Source organism: Colius striatus, chromosome 10, assembly GCF_028858725.1.
Source record: "Colius striatus isolate bColStr4 chromosome 10, bColStr4.1.hap1, whole genome shotgun sequence".
NCBI classification, from domain to species: domain Eukaryota; kingdom Metazoa; phylum Chordata; class Aves; order Coliiformes; family Coliidae; genus Colius; species Colius striatus.
This window is the reverse complement of record NC_084768.1, coordinates 3472004-3489687: the sequence shown is the minus strand read 5'-3', so window position 1 is coordinate 3489687 and position 17684 is coordinate 3472004. Positions and strand designations below refer to the sequence as shown.

The 17684-nt window shown below is 57.2% G+C and overlaps 1 protein-coding gene across 1 annotated transcript; it reads right to left on the bottom strand.

Moving 5' to 3' along the window:
• Positions 1-1739: 1739 nt before the first annotated feature.
• Positions 1740-15396, bottom strand: AK4 (adenylate kinase 4). The gene is given in 6 exon segments (XM_062003947.1): positions 1740-4378; positions 5003-5121; positions 5424-5596; positions 8141-8260; positions 15168-15276; positions 15278-15396. Coding segments are annotated over 6 exon segments (672 nt in total). The 5' UTR covers positions 15314-15396; the 3' UTR covers positions 1740-4263.
• Positions 15397-17684: the final 2288 nt, after the last annotated feature.

Below are 17684 nucleotides of genomic sequence, written 5' to 3'. Positions count from 1 at the left end.
TGATCCATCGAGCGCAAAGGGGAGCGAGCTTTTTGGTGGGTTCTACTTCTCACTCCCCACTCGCTCCCCCAACCCCGCCGATGTTTTCCTTCTTGGAGAAGGTGAAGCCCTTCAAACGGGGATGTGGCACGTCGAAGCTTTGCGTGCTGGTCGAGGCACACCTGGGGCACTTCCCTGGCTACCCAGGAGTCCCAGAAGGGCTGGAAGGGAGCTGGAAAGCTCATCCAGTGCGACCCCCCTGCCAGAGCAGGACCACCTAGGGTAGGTCACATAGGAACTCGTCACACAAGACCAAGGGTGTAATGACCAGTCACAGGGGAAATGACAGAGAAGTTCTAGGCACAGGTCCCCAGGGGCAAAAGGACGAGTTAAAATAACCAGGCTGTGCATAAGCCTCGTGGCCAGCAGCATGCAAACAGTGTACTCCAAACCTGACACGCAGGGATCGATACTGCCCAGCATGCTCAAATGTAAGAGGAAGGCAGGAGTTTTAGTGCTTTCTGTGTTGTTCTGAAATTGAAAAGAGATCCTCAGCAGCCCCTCAGGCTCCAGGGGTGCTGGGGGGGGTTGGTGTGCAGCCCCAGCCCTGCCAGGTTTGGGAGCAGCTAGGGAGAAGCCTCCCAGGTTGGGGTGGTTGGTGGCAGCCCAGCATGTGCCATGGGTCAGAGGGGAGGGACGGGGACCCAACCTTTGTGCCACTGCACCTCCCCTGACAGCCCTGGGGGAAAGCCAAGGCTTTGGTCTCAGCTTCATTTTGGCACTCCTCAGGTATTGCTCTGCTTTTTGACCTCCAAACATTTGGGTTTAGGCAGTGTTCAGTTTCTAGCTTACATAGCTCTTTTTGTTCCTTGTATTTACCTGCCCTTGCAGCCTCAGCTGGCCTTGCACAGAGGCGATACATCCTTTCTCTGCCTCTGGATTGCAATGACCCTGAGCCTTGGCATCATCCACCCTCCTCCCACTGGCTTCAGCTCCCTTTCCCATGGATGCCCAGGCCAACCCTCATCTGTGTCTCTGCTTTCTCACCTCCTGCTATCACCCATTTCTTCATTTCTCCTAATCATTTCTGAGTCTCTGCTTACTCCAACTAAGGGACTGAGAGCCCTGAGCTGCTACTTGGGAATTGAAGAAAACAAGCAAGAAGCAGTTGGACCTGCAAGCTAGAAGTGATGGGAGGAGGGACTTCAGCTTATGGCTTTTAATTCCTTCTACCAAACTCCATGTGACAGATTACCCAGGGCACAGACCATAGCCAGAGCCTGGCTGTGCCTGTGCTCTCTGTTGCTTTTACTAGGAGGGGCTGAACAGGAAAATAAACCTTACTTTGTGTGTAACAGGAATGGGAAGGCAGGAGCAACTGGCTTTTTAACCCAGATTTTGGATTAAATCAAATCAAGGAGTTGGCTGTAAGACAGGACACAAGCAGCAGTATTGTGCCTAAGCCCCAAACCAACCTAGCATAGAGTCATAGAACGGTGTGAGTGGGAAGGGACCTCTAGAGATCCTCCAGCCCAAGCCCCTGCTAAAGCAAGCTCCCCTTGATCAGGGGGCACAGGAGAGACCTCCTTTGCTGAGGGATTTTCTTCTGTGTTTAAGAGAGGTTACTGGGATTTCTTTCCCCTACCTCCTCCTCCCCTTCTACAAAGAAATCAGAGGCACACGCTGCAGCCTTGGTTGGGACAAGGGCTCATGCAGAGCCCAGCTCTCAGCAGAGAGTACAACTCACACACAGACAGGGATCAGCTGGAGAAAAAAAACCAGATTTATTTACATCTTGGGAGCAGTAAGAGCTGCAGCAGTTTCACCAGGGAGAAACTCCAGCAAGCAAAGTGAGCCTGACGTGCCAGCAGTGCCCCGAGCCCGGGGAGAGCCTCCTCCCAGCACACAGTATCTCGGGTGGGTACAGAATTGCTGGCGCTTGAGGAAAGGCATGAGGGTCACAGTCAAGCAGCAAAGGGGAGCAGGGCCAGGAGAAAGGAGAGGGAGGCCTGTAGCCCCAGAACCTCAGCCCTGCCGCTGTTTGGTCCATGGAAACGCGCCGTATGGCAAGGCCTGGAGGAACATCTGTCCCCAGGGCTCGAGGCGTGCACGGCCACGGGGTGGCTGCAGCCACCTGAAACAAGCACTGGGATGGCACTCCTGGGGCAAAGACATCTAAAAGGCTTGTCCTGCTGCTGGGCAGGCATGGGGCAAACCTCTCAGCAGGAGGCAATTTTGCAGCAGGGATAGGAAGAGACACAAGAGCTCTAGGCAAGGGAAAGCAAGGAGCAGCCCCCCTGCCTGGCACTCAGCCCTGGCAGAGCTGCCCATTGCTGCTTTTACAGCCTAAACTACAGGTTATAAACCAGACAGGCTGCTTTTATAGCCTAAACCCCCCCAATCAGCTCCTCCCCAGTGCTGTTAGAAAGAAAATAGCAACAAACATTTTGTCTGTTTCTACATCTAGTGTTTAGAAACGGCCCAGACCTTCACCCGAGGGTCATGGGAAGAGCTACAAATCTTTCTTAAATAGGATTTCACTGCAGGGTGGAAGATTTGTGTCTTCCCAGCCCGGGAGCTCTGGAGGGGATGGAAAAGCCCCCAAGGACAGCAGTGAAACCCGATGGTCCCTCTGCTCTCACCCAGGAAACTGGCATCCTGAGCCGGATGAGGAGCAGCTTCTGGCTCCAGTGCCAGGGCAGAGCTGCCTCTGACAGGGAGAGCAAACCTCAGGGGCTCCTCTGATAGCATGAGGATGCAGGTGGCTCAGCCAGGACAGCACAGGGATGTGCTAAAGCTTCACACACAGAGCCCCTGCATCCCTAAAAAAGCCCATCAGCTCCCCCTCCTCTGCCAGGGCTGCTGTCTGAGCAGAAACAAAACCAGTGACACTTCAGCACCAGGCATTTGCCCAGGCTGCTCTAATGAATCCAAGGAGTGTGAGGGAGTGAGAGCTTTCCTGCCCTCCTGCTGAGCCCCTAAGAAGCAGCACACTCTGCCATCACCAGCAGCTTCCTGCAGAGCTCCCAAAAATCAATGTGAAAAGTCAGCACTTGGTTTTTTTCTTCTTTTAAAACCTTGAAAAATACACATCTTGCTTGGTTTTTTTCTTAAATATATAAAGTAAGGCAACTCGAGGGGAACTAAAAGACTGTCCCCATTGCTAAGGTACTGCATCCTACCATCAAAGAAGGTTACAGTACTTCCAGTTGAGAAAAGCCACTCCACAGCAAAGCTGCAGGGCAGAAGAGGAGCAACACACAAAGAGGATGCTGTAAATCTTGGGGAGACACTTGGGCACAGCCCTCAGCAGCCCCTGCACACATCCCAAGGGAGGCAAGGCTCTCTTTCCCCCAGGGGCTTTGTAGGGGGGGATTCACTTCTGCCCATCTCCAAGGGACCTCGGGGACAAAGGCAGCACAGCAATTGGAATGAACTCAGTTTCTCCCCAGAGCTGAAGCACACACTAAATCTTCAGGACAGACTCTTGTAACATGACTGTATCTTGTAGTATTAAAAGCTATAAACAAGGTAAGCACAAAGGAATGCAACTCATCCCCAGCACAGATCCTGCTCAGTGTCACAGCATCCCGTGGAAACCAGACTCTGCAGCAGTCCTTTGTACCTGGGGTTTCATCTCTCTGTGGAAGAAGCACAAGTGCATGTCTTGCCTCCAATGTTTTCCCTCTTTTTACATGCACCAGTGCAGGAAATGTGGTCTCCACACTTCTGAGCTTCATCAGGTACACGTTTTGCCGTGTTGCTCACCAGTCCCCGCAGGGCTAAGTCTTGCTTTTTTAGAGCTCTGTTGCTCTGAGAAAGAAATGTAACAGAAAATCACATAGAGGAAAAAAAACCCACACCAACCTGGAGAGTAACCTGCAGCAAATGGTACTGTGGAGCCAGGGGATGGCACCTGGTCAGCTCAAACGGAGACCGGGCTTTGTGTGGGGGTGGCCAAGGACATCCCGGCACGCTGGGGAAACCTGGGAGCATCATTCCCCAGCTCTGCATCACCGGGCTGGGTGTGTACTTGGACCATGGGCAGCAATACTTTATAGCCTCAAAAGAGTGAAAACCAACCCTTGATCTAACAGACTTGACCTTATAAGCAAAGATCTTCTCTCTCTGCCGCTGGCTGTGTATATCCACCCACGTCACTCAGTACGCCCAGGGAAGGAACTGTGGGTACCACACAACAGCCTAATGTCAGCACAGCCCCAGCACCATGCAGAGCAACCAAATCCACAATGGCATTAACTTTCAGTCCTTGGCAGGAGCTGCTTAGTTCTCCTCATCCGAGAGGAGGGGTGGGATCTTGCTGGAGAGCAGGGTGTACACGTACGGCCAGATCTTGTTGGTCTCTGTCCCCGAGAAGGAGTGAAGGATGCCCCTGCTCCTGGAAGAGAGAGGGCAGAAGTCAGCACCAGCCCATCCTGGGCACGGGGGCATCTGCAGCCAGGTTGGCTGGCGGCAGCCCGGCCAGGCTGGAAGCGCGCTGATGGCTTGTTGGGGTGAAAGGTGGAGGATAGTGGAGGTTGAGCAGCCGCTGCTCTCACCTGCAGAGTTGGCTTGGAAGGGAGCTCAGCTGCACTTGCACATGGCTGAGCCAAACCCAGACAACCACAAACATTGCCCATGAGAACGGCTCACCTGCATCCCCCTAAAGACCACTGAAGTGCTTTGCAGACACAAACCATCAGGGGCCTCAATTTTCCCCCTCCCCTACAAGGGCATTTTTGGCAGCCCATGGATCATTTCTGCTTTTTTTTCCTTTCAGCAGTGGATTGCCACCCTCCAGCAATCCATCTCTTCGCAGCTCAGCCAGGAGACAGCTGCCCCAAAGCAGCAGCAGCAGCCAACTCCAGAATCAGTCCCAGAATGGGGGTTGGGAGGGACCTCCGGGGGCCCGTGCCAGGGCTCCCTGGGCTGTCAGGACCGGGGCATGGGACTGGCAGCTGGAAACAGCAGTTGTGCCTGTTTTTATGGGCACGTCATGGTTTGCTCTCACAGTCCAACTCACTTGTACAACTCAATTACTGGCTTGGCAGCATCTTTGTACTTCCTGAGCCTGGCAGCGACGGCCTCGGGTCTGTCGTCCTCACGTTGGACCAAGGGCTCACCCGTCAGATCATCGATGCCCTGCAGGAAGGCAAACCCCATCAAACAACCCCTCACCCAGGCTGCAGCTCCCTGCCACGCAGCTCATCCTGCTCTGCAGCCACCCAGCACCCTCAGACTGCGTTTCACATCAGACCCCTTTCCCTAATTAACATTTAGCACAACATCCATCACATCGACTCCTGAGGGCAAACCCCTCTGGCACCTGGTATTTCCTCCCCCATCCTTTTTTAGCATCTCAGCTCACACAGAGCAAGGCTGCTCTGATCTTTTCCTCCTGTGCAGTGCTCCCAGGCGGCAGCAGCTTGGCCACAGGGTCTTACCCGGACGCTGGGGGGGTTGAAGTCCATGTTGTACACCCTGCCGCTGCCGGGGTGCACCCAGCGCGCGCTCAGGCGATCCTTCAGCGTCTCAAAGGGGATGTTCAAGCTGATCACCACGTCCAGCTCACAGAGCCTGTCCAGCGCCTCAGCTTGCCCCAGCGTCCGAGGGAAACCTGCAAGGGCACCACAGCACAGAGGGACCGTGGGGAGAGGTGAGAAAGCAGAACTGATGGAGTCAAAAGCACCCACCCCCAAAGGCCCCGGAGCTGCAGAGCCACGGCGGCTCCTCGCTGTAGCACACGTGGTGTGAAACACAGGCATCCACCATATGGCTGCAGTAAAAAATAGCTCCTCCAGCAGCAGCTCCTGAAATACAACCCACAGGTCGCCCTGGGCTCACGCTGCCCTGCAAAGCCGTGTCTGGTGTGGCACACGGGGGCTGGAGGGAAGCAAGAGGCAGCAGCTAAAGGGGTGAACGCTGGAACCGAGGGGAAAAACACAGAGGCAAGAAAACACTGTGGAAAAATGGGCAACACGCTGCTGGTTTGCAGGGAGGGCGACAAGGACTCTGTGATAAAATGGTTCCTACAGCCATCACTCAGCTCCCTGAACCCCATCCTCTGAAGGCACCGCCTGGCACCTTTTGTTGGGAAAGGCAGGGGGAGCATCCACTCTTGCTGCTGGACCACAACTGGGCTGACACCCAGCTCATCTCCCCTCCAGTTTTCTCTGCTGACAACACCCTTTTTCATTTTTAAACATCTTTTAAAGATCCCTACAAGCCCCTGAGACCTCCCCAGCTTTTCCCAAGCACAGTATTATTAGCCAAGAGCTTGTCAAGACTTCACCACAGGGGAATGAGTCAGCCATCTATGAGAAAGAACACATTCAGTCTGCCTTTACCAAGTCAAGCCAGCCTGATGCCTATGTTATCAAATGGACCACTTGACATAAATCTGCTCCTTGTCACTGTCCTGCTGGAGTGGGGGGCTCTGATTGCAGCCATCACTCCTTCCCCCTGCATTCAGATTTTAGTCTCAGGGGCAGCCCAGCCCAACCCTTGAAGGTCTGGGGATAAGGGAAGGTCAGCACACAGAGCAGGTGGTTCCTGAAATCCACATCACCAGCCCCACGCTGGAATTGCTTCACCCTCAGAGCAGCTTTGGCAGGGCCTCTGGATGCAAAGCCACGAGGAAAGGGGAGCTGGTCCCTGGGGGCCCTACGTGATAAAGCAACACCCTGAGCTGTGAGAAGCCAGATGTGAGCATGCAGATGCAAACCCCCATGGATGTGTTGAAACACTGGAGTTTTCATACAGGGAGGTATGTACTTGTTTACACAGAGCTTGTTGCTGCAATGTTTGTTAATCACCATGTTCCCTGATGTGTTAACGTGGTGGTGGTGTAATAATGACATTTGAATAGTGAGGATCCAGAGACCTGCAGGGCTTCAGGTCTCCAGCATCCACCCTGAGAGAACAGTGGGGCAGGGCTGCCCAACCTCCCCTGGTGCCAACACTGATGGATCCCCTCTGGTGCCAATGCTGCCAGATCCCTGGTGCCCACTGGAGTGAGAAAAGTTCAGCCAGACTCCAAACCCCAGCACAAGGCACCCCTTCCTCCAGGGAGGAAGCCTGGCTCTACCACCCTCCAGTCCACACCACTAGACTGCTGACATATTCTAGTTGTAAACTACTTTGTATTTTCCCTATCAGGAGCCTAAGAGCTGCCCAAAAGCCCAAGTCTGTTACAAATCCACTGGCTCAGTCTTATCTCTGTATTCACTGAGTCTTTCAAAGAGCCTCAGCAGATTGCCAAGGGAAGGTTCCTCCCCCTACAACAGCCACAGCTGCTCATGCCCATATGTCACACTTGTCTGTGCCCAGCACTGCAGGCATGTGGGACCTGCTGAGCCCTGCCCCAGCCCCTAACCAAGCCCCACAGCAGTTTCTAGAGCCATTTGCCATCTCCCAGGCCACCGGCAGTGATGTGCCTACGGCTGCTGGCTCACGGCTTCACCACCGAGGGCTGCAGGAGCTCCTGGCAAAGCCTCTGCTGCTCCTCTCACCCCTTGCCTTGCCAGTTTCACAGTGGTGGGGGTTGGAAGGGCCCTACAGAGCTGCTCCAGCCCCAGCCCCTGCTAAAGCAGGTTCCCCTTGCTCAGGGGGGCACAGGAAGGTGTCCAGGTGGGGTTGGAAACCTCCCAAGAAGGAGCCTCCACACCCTCCCTGGGCAGCCTGGGCCAGGGCTCCCTCACCTCAGCACCAAAGGAGCTTCTCCTTGTGTTGCAGTGGCACTGCCTGTGTTCCAGCTTATGTCCATTACCCCTAGCCCTTCTCCACCCACACCTCAGGTGGCTTTTGGGCTTGGGATGAGCGCCTCCTTCGCACACAGACGGAGGCAGTGAGAGGTTTTTCTTGGCTTGCCTCCAGCCCTGCTCTGCTTCATGAAGCATCCATCTCCTTTCCTTGCCTTTCTCTTTCCCAACACATGCCCAGGGCTCAGCTGGACACACGGGTGCTGCTGCCTTGGGCAGAGGGGAAGAAACTCTTGCGGGCAGACGTCTCTGACAGCAGGTCAGTTCCTGCCTCTCCTCCCACCACCACCACCAAAGGCACTTTCTGTTTTTATCCCTCTCCCTCCTGGTGCTGCCAAACCACTGGCAGCCAAAGGGGCTGGGATTTTCCCATGCAGGGAGGGCCCTGGCAGCACACTCACCATCCAGCAGCCAGTGCTGCTCTCGCCGCTTCTCCAGCTCCGTCATCATCACGCGTGTGATGACGTGGTCGGGCACCAGCAGGCCTCGCTCCAGGTACTGCTTTGCCAAGACACCAACTTCTGTTCAAGAGAAGACAGGAAAGAAGAAGTAAAAAGCATGACATTTCTGCTTAAAAAAAAGATCTCTCCCCCTCAAATCCTGCCTGTCCTCCCAAATCTCCCCTCCAGGAGCTCCTCAGCAGCATCCCTCTGCTCATAGCTGCTGTAGAAGAAACAGAACTGCCTGCAGTTTTGGAGATGGCACTGGTGTGGTTACAAGTGACACTGGGACAGATATTGAACACCTTGAAGACATTGAACCAGCTGGAAGGGATGCCACCAACCTCCACACACCTCTGATGGCAGGACAGTCACGGTGTCCCGGAGCCAACATCCCACTGCCTGGCTCATTGCTTCAAAGCACTGTCAGTGCCATGTACAGGATCACAGAACATGGAGTCATGTTGGCTGAAAAAGCCCTTGAAGCTCTTGCAGTCTCAGCCCTGCCCTCACCCTGCCCAGCCCAGCACTAACCCACAGCCCTCAGCTCCACTGCTGTGGGATCCCTCCGGGGCTGGGCACTCCCCCAGCTCCCTGGGCAGCCTGGCACAGGGGCTGACACCCCTCTCAGGGAAAAAGCTCTTTCTAAGCTCCAATCTGGCAACTGGAGCCCATTTCCTCTTGTCTTGTCATTCCTGACTGGGGAGCAGAGCCCAACCCCCAGCTCCCTGCAGCCTCCTGTCAGGGAGTGTCAGAGGGTGCTGCTGTCTGCCCTCAGCCTCCTCTTCTCCAGGCTCAACATCCCCATTCCCTCAGCCCCTCCCCAGCCCCTTGTGCTCCAGCCCCTTCCTCAGCTCCCTGCACGGCTCTGGCCATGCTCCAGCCCCTCAGTGTCCCTCTGGCAGTGAGTGAGGGGCCCAGCACTGAGCACAGCCCTGGAGCTGCAGCCTCCCCAGTGCCGATGTTCAGGTGCCTATTCCTGTACGCGCTGAGCCACAGCTGCAAATTCTGCTGCCTCAGAGGAGGTTTCCAATAAAGCCAGGAGGACAAATGCTGCATTTAAGCCCTGCTTGCAGATCTGTCAGCGTTTGGCTTACAGACACAAAGTTTCCACACACAACCAGGGTCAGGAAAAGCTGGCTTCATCAGTTCCAAACCATCTGAAGAGGTGCAGATTCATGATTTCACATGTGAAACACACAGCCATAAACAGGCACCACCAGCCAGCTCATGCCAAACCCAAACCTCAAAGCATTTGCTAAATGACTGCTGAGAGCAGAGGATGGCTTCCCAGCCAAAGGGCTTTAAGACTGCAGAGCCTCAACTTCAGATACGCTCAGATAAGGAAATTGTTTCCACCATCAAACCCTTCAGAACATAATTGCAGAGTAACTGCAAGGTAAATACACCTTCCCAGGCTCCTGCCTGGCTCTGCCCAGCATCACTCAGCTGGAGCTGGCAGGGCTGGAGGAGAAGCTGGTGGTTTCTGCACAGGTACCACCATGTCTGGATCCACCTTCACAGCAGGCTGGCATCACCCAGGGCAGCCGCTGCCAGCAGCCAAGGGAACGAGGGTTTATTCTGCTTTTACCCTTATTGCAGCTGGAGTAAAGCAGGTGTCCCTTCAAGGAGAGGTGCAATCAATTCAGTTGCTTCTTAGGTTACAGTTTGCCTGTGAATTTCTTTTAGCAACTTGGAGACACAAAGAAACTGTTTGGGAAACACAACCATTCCTTGCCACTGCCTGTGACAAGTCCTGATCCTGTCACCACGAGAGGTCCAACCTCTTTCCTCTTGCACCAAGACCCAAGCGACACCTCTTCTTCTCTCTTCCCACTGAAACAGCATCTGTCCCCAGAAAGGAACCATTTTGCAACCAGGTTTTGAACAATTTCTGGTGAAGACAGCACATTTTAGCCCTTCCAAAGTATGAGTCCTCTCCTTAAAAAAACAAACAGCTCCAGGATCCAACATTTGGAGGCAGGCTCTGGTCTTCCAGTAAGACATCAAAGCAGGCAAGCACGTGCACCTGGCTGCCAGCTGAATTCCTGAGCTGCAGGAGGAGGGGTGGAGGGGTTCTTTGCAAGATATACAGCTCCTGGAGAGAGAGTTCATCTGATGTAATGGGAGAACCTGACCCAGCCTGCATGGCTCACCCCCAGGAGCGTGCGGCTGGGGTGTGCTCAGAGGAAACCTCACAGGCTCCCAGAAGGATCTGCAGAGGATGACTGGCAGGATGGTTGGGTAGGGGTAGGTCTGGGCTGCCAGCTGTGCCACGCTCCCTCCTTGGAAACCTGCCTCTGAAGCAGGGTGAGCAGCAGGCTGCTGACTCAGCGGCCCGTGGGGCTGAGTCACGGCAGGGATGAGGACCACGTCCCCCTCCCTCCTCTCCACAAAGGCTGTGGCAGCTGTGGCTGCCAGGCACAGTGAGCAGAAAATACCTTTTTCCAGTGACAAGTGTTCTTGCTGCTGCCCATCCGTGGCCAGAGCTGCTGGCAGCTCTCCTGCTTGGGGAAGCAAAGGATGTGGGGATGGAAAGAACACAGGGTGTCTTATGCAACCAGCACAGAGACCTGCTAGGGCACAAATGTTATTGCATCCGCCTACATTTTTTGATATTTACTCACATGGTCTGCACACTGCCAGGGGCTGGCTGGGCAGAGCTGCTCTCAGGGCAGAGCCTGCAGGGTGCAGAGGCTGCAGCTGCAGCAGAAGGTCTCGCTCTCACCCCAAGGAGGGCCCAAGGGACCGGCTGCTGCCCCGTGGGGCTGCTGGAGCCCAGCCTGCTGCTGCAAACCAAAAATACCCAGAGCCATGGCTGGGAAGTCTAGAAATAGAGTGGAGGCCCACAGCCTGCATGGCCAGGCTGTGGCTTTCCCACGGCCCTGATGGCTCTCCGCTGCTCTGATGGCTGTGTCCTGCTGTGGGGATGCTGCTGCTCAGTACCTTCCCCTGCGTGTCGGGTTGATGCACCCGCACAGGGGCCATGCAGAGCAACACGAGGGGCAGAGACCAGCACAGGGGGAATGCACTGCCATGGGGGTCTCTGCACACCAGCATAGGCTGCTGGCTGCTTCCAGACAGCCACTGAAACCCCTTCAGCCTCTCCCTCCTCCAAAGCACACCCAGCACTGCCACCTCTCCTCTTGCCCAGGAATGGGTATGGATTTTGCAGGAAGAACCTGCAGAGCTGCCCAGTCCCTGCCAGCACCAGGGATGCTCTAAAGCACATCATCCCTGCAGCAAAGCCCTGCACCTTGCAAGGTTTCTTCAAGGCAGCCTTTATCTCCAAGTTTTTAATCTTTATCCCTTTCCCAGTGGTACCATCAACCCCAGAGCCCAACCTCCTCCCTGCAAGCCCCCTAGTGCAGCACTCCCCAGCTGCAAGCTGAAGGGAGCAGGGTTTGGGCAGCCCTTCCTGAGCAAGGTGGAAGATCCTGGTGTCCCTGCATGAGGAGCTGGGGCTCACCCCTCTTGCACTGCCCAGGGCCCATGCAAGCACCAAAATCCCCACTGCTGTGGCTGGGTGCAGAGGAGGGCTCTGCAGTTGCTCTAGGTAGCAAGGAGCTCCTTAGATGCTGCTGGTGTTGCCTGAGCTGGGCCAGCTCCCAGCCAGGTGCTGAGCTCCATGCAAAATGGCCTTTTGACCCATAGGCTTAATCTCATTAATCTAATGACTGTGGGTTTAACCTACACTTTAAAGCACAGGACTCCAGGCTTCCCCCAGAGACCCTGATTTGCCACCAGCCTTCCTTATCAAAGCAACACCAACCCTGATCTGCCACCAGCCCTCCTTATCAAAGCAACACCGAGTTACAGGGACATCTCTGACTCCCAAGGCCACCAGCAACCAGCCAGCCCCCCAGGAGCAGGCGGGACAGGCTGGAGCAGAGGCTGTTCCCAAACACAGACCTTGGCAGCCTCCAGACCGTGCCAGACAGCCCTGGACTTTCTGCCCTACAGCACAACCTTTTCTGTGATTTTTTTTTTGTTATTAGGCTACAGCTACAGGATCTGGAGTTAACAGGGAGGAGGAAGGGCAGCACCTCACTGCAGTTAAACTGCAACAACCCCAGCCAGATGTCACCCTGCTTTTGGGACCCCAGGACCTGTTTCCTGTTGTGGATGTTGCATCCAGGGCCCTTGCTCCCACCCCATCTCTCCTGGCAGGACATCACTTTGGGGAGCTACAGCCTGGTGCAGCCCCAAATTGGGGCTGTGATGTGCCGGGCAGTGGGGTTTGTCTGAGGGGTGGCAGACAGCACTGGGGGAAGGAAACCCCTGTGCCAGATTATCACTGCTGCTGCTGCTGCATGTAAAGGTGCAGCCCTGAGCCGACGGAAAACCAAAGGGCTGGCAGGTTGCATCTCCTGGGCTCAGTGCATGGCTCTGCCAGCAGAGACCATAGCCTGTGGGAAAAGCAGCTAGAAGGACCGTGGGGTTTGGCCATGCACAGCCCATAACCCCCTTGGCCTCTCTTCTTGTGCTTACTTTTGTCACAGCTAACAAATGAAATTTGTCAGGCAGAGGGGACAGGAGCCACTTCTGCCTCCAATGGAGCACATGAAAGGGAGCAGCAGGACAGGCACAAGACCCACATGTCTCTCATGGGATGTAGACCCTCTGCCAAATCCCCTCAGAAAAGGAATTCAGTTGTATTGCAAATTAACTGTGACAATCACCTGGGTACTAGAGCAAGTACTGGCCAAAGAAACGGCTCATCACCCTCCAGCACCCCTGCCTAGCATGAAAAACACAAGCCTTCTAAGCCTTCCAAGATCTTAAAATGACCCTTTTGTGCAGCAGAGCAGACACTGACTAAGCAAGACACTAATTAACAGACCAACGTGCAGCAGCAGCCGGACCTGCAGGGCGGTTGTAGCAAGAGTCCAGGCACTGCAGCCTCAGTAGGTGCCATCAGATGCTTCGCTCAGCCACAAAGCAAAGTCTTGGTTCCCCAGCACCACGGGTGAGCAGCTGGGCACACGCTCCCTGGCACGTGGCGTGGCTGCAGCCCTCTGTGCCGCTCCAACTGAACCTTGACAGCCAGGGCTGGTTCACTTCTTGCAAGACCAAGCAGGAAAATCCCGGGTGCATCAAGCCCTGCTTGCTGTCCTCTGACACAGATTGCTTTAGAAGCATCGACAGGTCGCTTTGGGATGATGATTCCAAAGGGCCTCAGCTCCCCTCAGATGCAAAGTTAGCGGCACGGGTGGTAAACTCCTGAGGAGTCTACTTGCACCTAGCTCATGTAACAGCTTGTCCACAGCAAATAGCCAGAAAAAACAGCAAATAGCTGCAGCTTAAGCAGAGGCTGAGTGAAAGGTGGGACCTGCACACCACGCCAGCTCTACCAAAACAAGGCTGATTCACTCCTGAGTAATGTTACCCGCATTTCACAGCCTTGCTTCCTTTGGGAAACAGAGTTTACCTAATGAGCTTCAGGAAACACCTTCACCTAACTCAGTCCACAGCCCTTTCTTTCTTCTCAGGTGTCCCCAGAGGATCACTACAGCAAGAGTATGAACCGAAAATCAGGAAAGACACTCACTTAGAGCTTGACCATGCAAGGTGGGCACGCAGTCTCCCTGCACTGCCCTGCTCCCACGCCTCACAGACCTTTTGTCCTCCAGCCAAAGCACTCATCGGGGTTTTTGCAACTTTGAGCCTCTCTCCAAAGGAAATATTACTGTCCTTTTTATTTCTGAAAGGAAATCTGGGTATTTTCAAGCGAGTGACCAGTGCAGAGCTGTGTGTGACACCCTTGCTGGACCACGCAGCTCTCCAAAACTTTACTTTCCCTTTTTTTCCCTCCCCTTTTTTTGTTTCCCCTTCTAAAAAGGGAAATCACTTTGAGGTTCTCTCAGCTTGCTTTGTATCAATGCTGTTTCACCGTTCCTCTGCCTGGTGACTCAGCTTCCCCTCCGGGTCGCTCCTTCACACATTAGCAGAAGAGAGGAGGAACTGATGGAAAAAGAAATGTCTGATGGCAGCTGGAGAGGAACCCAAGGACCAACTAGGGTGCTACACACCTGCCCCCGAGCCTTGCTGTGGCCAGGGAGCATCCCATCAGCTGACAGCACTGAAACACAGCAAAGGCCATCAGTGCTCCCAAGGGCTTTGGACCTGGAAGGTGGGACAGGTAGGAGCAGAGTGCTGCCTTGGCGAGGCTGTGCTCCTGAAGCCAGGATCACCCTGCCCTGCCCAACCCACGGGCTGCAAGCCCCAAAACGCTGGGTCTCGGGGGGTGACCTGTGCAGGGCAGGTGCTGACACCCACCTCCTCTGCCTCCCTGCTTTACAAAGGCACTTTCATAAGGTGTGTGGGACATGCACCCACACCCCGTAACAACCCCCCAGCCTCCCTGCCGGGGCTGGCACGGCACGGCACGGCACAGCACCCGGCCACGGCACCTCGCAAGCCGCAGCAGTTTCCCCAGCAGGCTTTCCTGCGTGGAGGAATGCACGTTGCCAGTCCATCCCTCCCACCGTGGGTGTTGCGCAGGCACGGCGTGCGCCAGCGTTTCAGCCATCTGCCGTCCCCCGCCTCGCAGCTTCCCCCCGTTCCCGTACGGCCACCTGAGGCACGGCGACGTTATTAATAACACACGACCCACGTAGCCGGACGCTGCCGTTACCCGTCGGGGCAGGAGCAGGCAGCGTATTTGCACTGGCTTCTACGGAGCTGAACCCACTCAGCACAGGGGTGGAAGTATTACACACTCACGACATCCCAGGGCATCGGACCCCACTTTTAATGAGCAGCTCCGTGAGCTCAGGCTGGAGGGAGAAGGTGGTGAATGAGCCGTAACAACTCCACGGGTAGAAAACAACCTGTGGCGTATCCGGGGCTGGGGGGTAGAGCTCCCCATCCCCATCTCCATCCCGACCTCTGTCCCACAGTTGCCCCGTCGAAGACATACTGGGCTGGAGACCCCCTGCTCCCGCTCCCCGGCGCTCCCGGACGGGGCGGCCCCGCGGGCACTCACCGGAGCCGCTGCTCAGGCTCTCCCGCAGGAATTGGCCGCTGGAGAGGTGCTGGAGCCCGAAGCTGCGGGCGATCCTCTCGCACACCGTCCCCTTGCCCGAGCCGGGGGGGTCCCAGCACCACCGCCCGCAGCAGCTTGGAGGCCATGGCCGGCTGTCGGGGCTCGGCCCGGGTGCCCGCGGGCAGGACAGCGCGTCAGACGGCGCCGCCACCCGCTCCACGCCGCTCCGCGCCGCTCCCCCCGCATCCAGCCGCCGCCGCGGCCCGTACACATCAGCAGGGCGGGGGGAGCACCGGCAGCCCGCACCGCCCGCCCGCCCCCTCGAGCCGCGGCACCCTGGGACTTGTAGTCCCGAAGCTCGCCCGCCCCGGGCCGCGCCCCGACGGGGCCCCTCGGCACGGCAACGGAGCGGCACGGAGAGCGGAGCCGGGGTGGTGGCTGGAGCCTGTACAGAAACCCCGGGCGGCTCAGTGGGCGGCACGCCGGGGCTGCGGAGATGGGCGAGCATCCCAAGCGACCCCGGGGGGGCGGCGACCGGACAGGCAGCCGGTAAACACACACACACAGCCCGCGAACGCACAGGGCTGGCACCGGTCTGACACACGCACAGGGGCGAGCGCACAGCGCTGCCAACGCAGCCCCGGCAACACACCGGCGGCTCGGCACCGCGCGGCCCCAGGCTGCTCAGAGCCCGCGGCGCGCTGTGTGCGCGGGGAGGGACGGCACGGCGCGGGCAATGCCTGCACTGTGGGGGTGCGTGTGCGTGACCCGGCCGGCGGGGACAGCCCGCGCAGGCGGCGCGGAGGCCGGCACTCCCGTCCCCCCCGCCGCGGGCTGCCACACAGGGCCGCGGCTGCAGCGCCGGGCGCGCGCCGCGCGTCCCCCCGCAGCGTGGCGGGTGTGTGCGCAGCCCGTGCCCGCCGCGCGCCGTGTCGTGTGTCGCGTCGTGTCGCGTCGTGTCGCGTCGTGTCGCGTCGTGTCGCGTCGTGTCGCGTCGTGTCGCGTCGTGTCGCGTCGTGTCGCCCCGGCCCCGCGCCCCCGCCCCCGGAAGCGCCCGTCACATGGCCGCGCGGCGCTGCCATAAACACGGCAAGATGGCGGCCCTCACGCCGCCAGCCCGTGCTGCGTCATGCCGCCCCCGGCCCGCCGGCCGCCGCGCACGCAGGTGGGTCCGGCCCGGCCCGGCCCGGCTCGGCCCCGCGCCGCCCGCCGCCGGGGGAGGGGGGTGCGGCGGCGGCGGGGCCGGCCCGGGCGCTCCCCTCCCCTCCCTCCCTCCCCCGTTGCGCACTATTATTTCCCGGGCGGCGGTGTTTACGCGGGCGGGGCCTGTCGCCGCCGCGGGGGTGCGGCCGCCCGCCGAGGCCGCGGGGAGAGCGGGGCCGCCTCCGCCGCTCACCCTTCCCCGGGGGGAGGTTTGCAGCGCTGCGGACCGACGGCGAGTGGGGCGAGGGGTGAGGGCGGGCGAGTGAGCGAGCGGGCGGGGGCCGGGAGCGCCGGCCGCCCGCTATCCCCCGGCTCCGGAGCCACGAGTGTGGCGGCGGTGGCTTCGCGTCCCGCAGCCGTGTCGCCGAGGCTGCCGCCTGCCCCCGGCTCTCAGGTAACGTGCCTCGGGGAACGCCGTCGAAGGAAAGTTGGGAGGGAGCGGCCGTGGCCGTGGCCTCAAACGCAGCCTCGGTCCCCTCCGCCGGGAGCCGTGTCATCCGCTCCTCAGACCGCCGCATCCTCGTAACTTGCTGTTTGTTTTCTTTCCTCATCAGACCGCTACAGGTTTTTGTTGTAACCGTGCCGATGGAGCTGGAAGCCGGGTTTGGTACCTGCGTGCCTCGTGGGCAGGGCGAGAGTGGCTGGTGGGGCTGGAGGTTACTGGTCGTAGGGGTGGGGAGTCACAGGCCTTGCACGGTGGGCACATCAGTAGTTCTGTCGGTGTGGTGCTAAAGGAGCTCTGGGTCACACGAGGCGGGTGAAAATGTGCATGAAATGGGCAGCCCCAAAGGGGCAGGAGGTGGAACTGGAGTTTAAAAACCAGCCAAACTTAAAAAGGCTTTCAAAAACAACAGCTGGCAGCAGACTCTGGAAAGCAGTTCTTTCAAAAGCCTAGGGAAATATTCAAAGCCTTAGCAAGTAACAGGAACAACAAATGTCTGCTAGACTCCAAAACTAACCTGAGTCTTGCTTAAACAGGCGGCTCTGCAGGTAATAACGAGGAACCTCTTTGGGCTTTTTGTGTCTGGTCTGTCTTTAGTCTGAGTGAAACAATGTAAAAATCAGCATGTGCCTGCTGGACACAAACTGTAGAGCTAGATCCTCTCCACAGAAGATGGCACCAGCCCTTAGAGTATGTGTGTGTAACCCAGGTGTTGTGCTGGGGAGGGATCCTTCACCTTTGTGGCTGTGCATCTTCACTTTTTACTTAGCATGATGGTAACTGCTGGAGCACAGGGGAGAATCCTGAAACTGCAGCTGAGGCACGCTTGAGGCCATTAAATAGCGCTTCTTCTCACTTCAGCCTGTGAAATC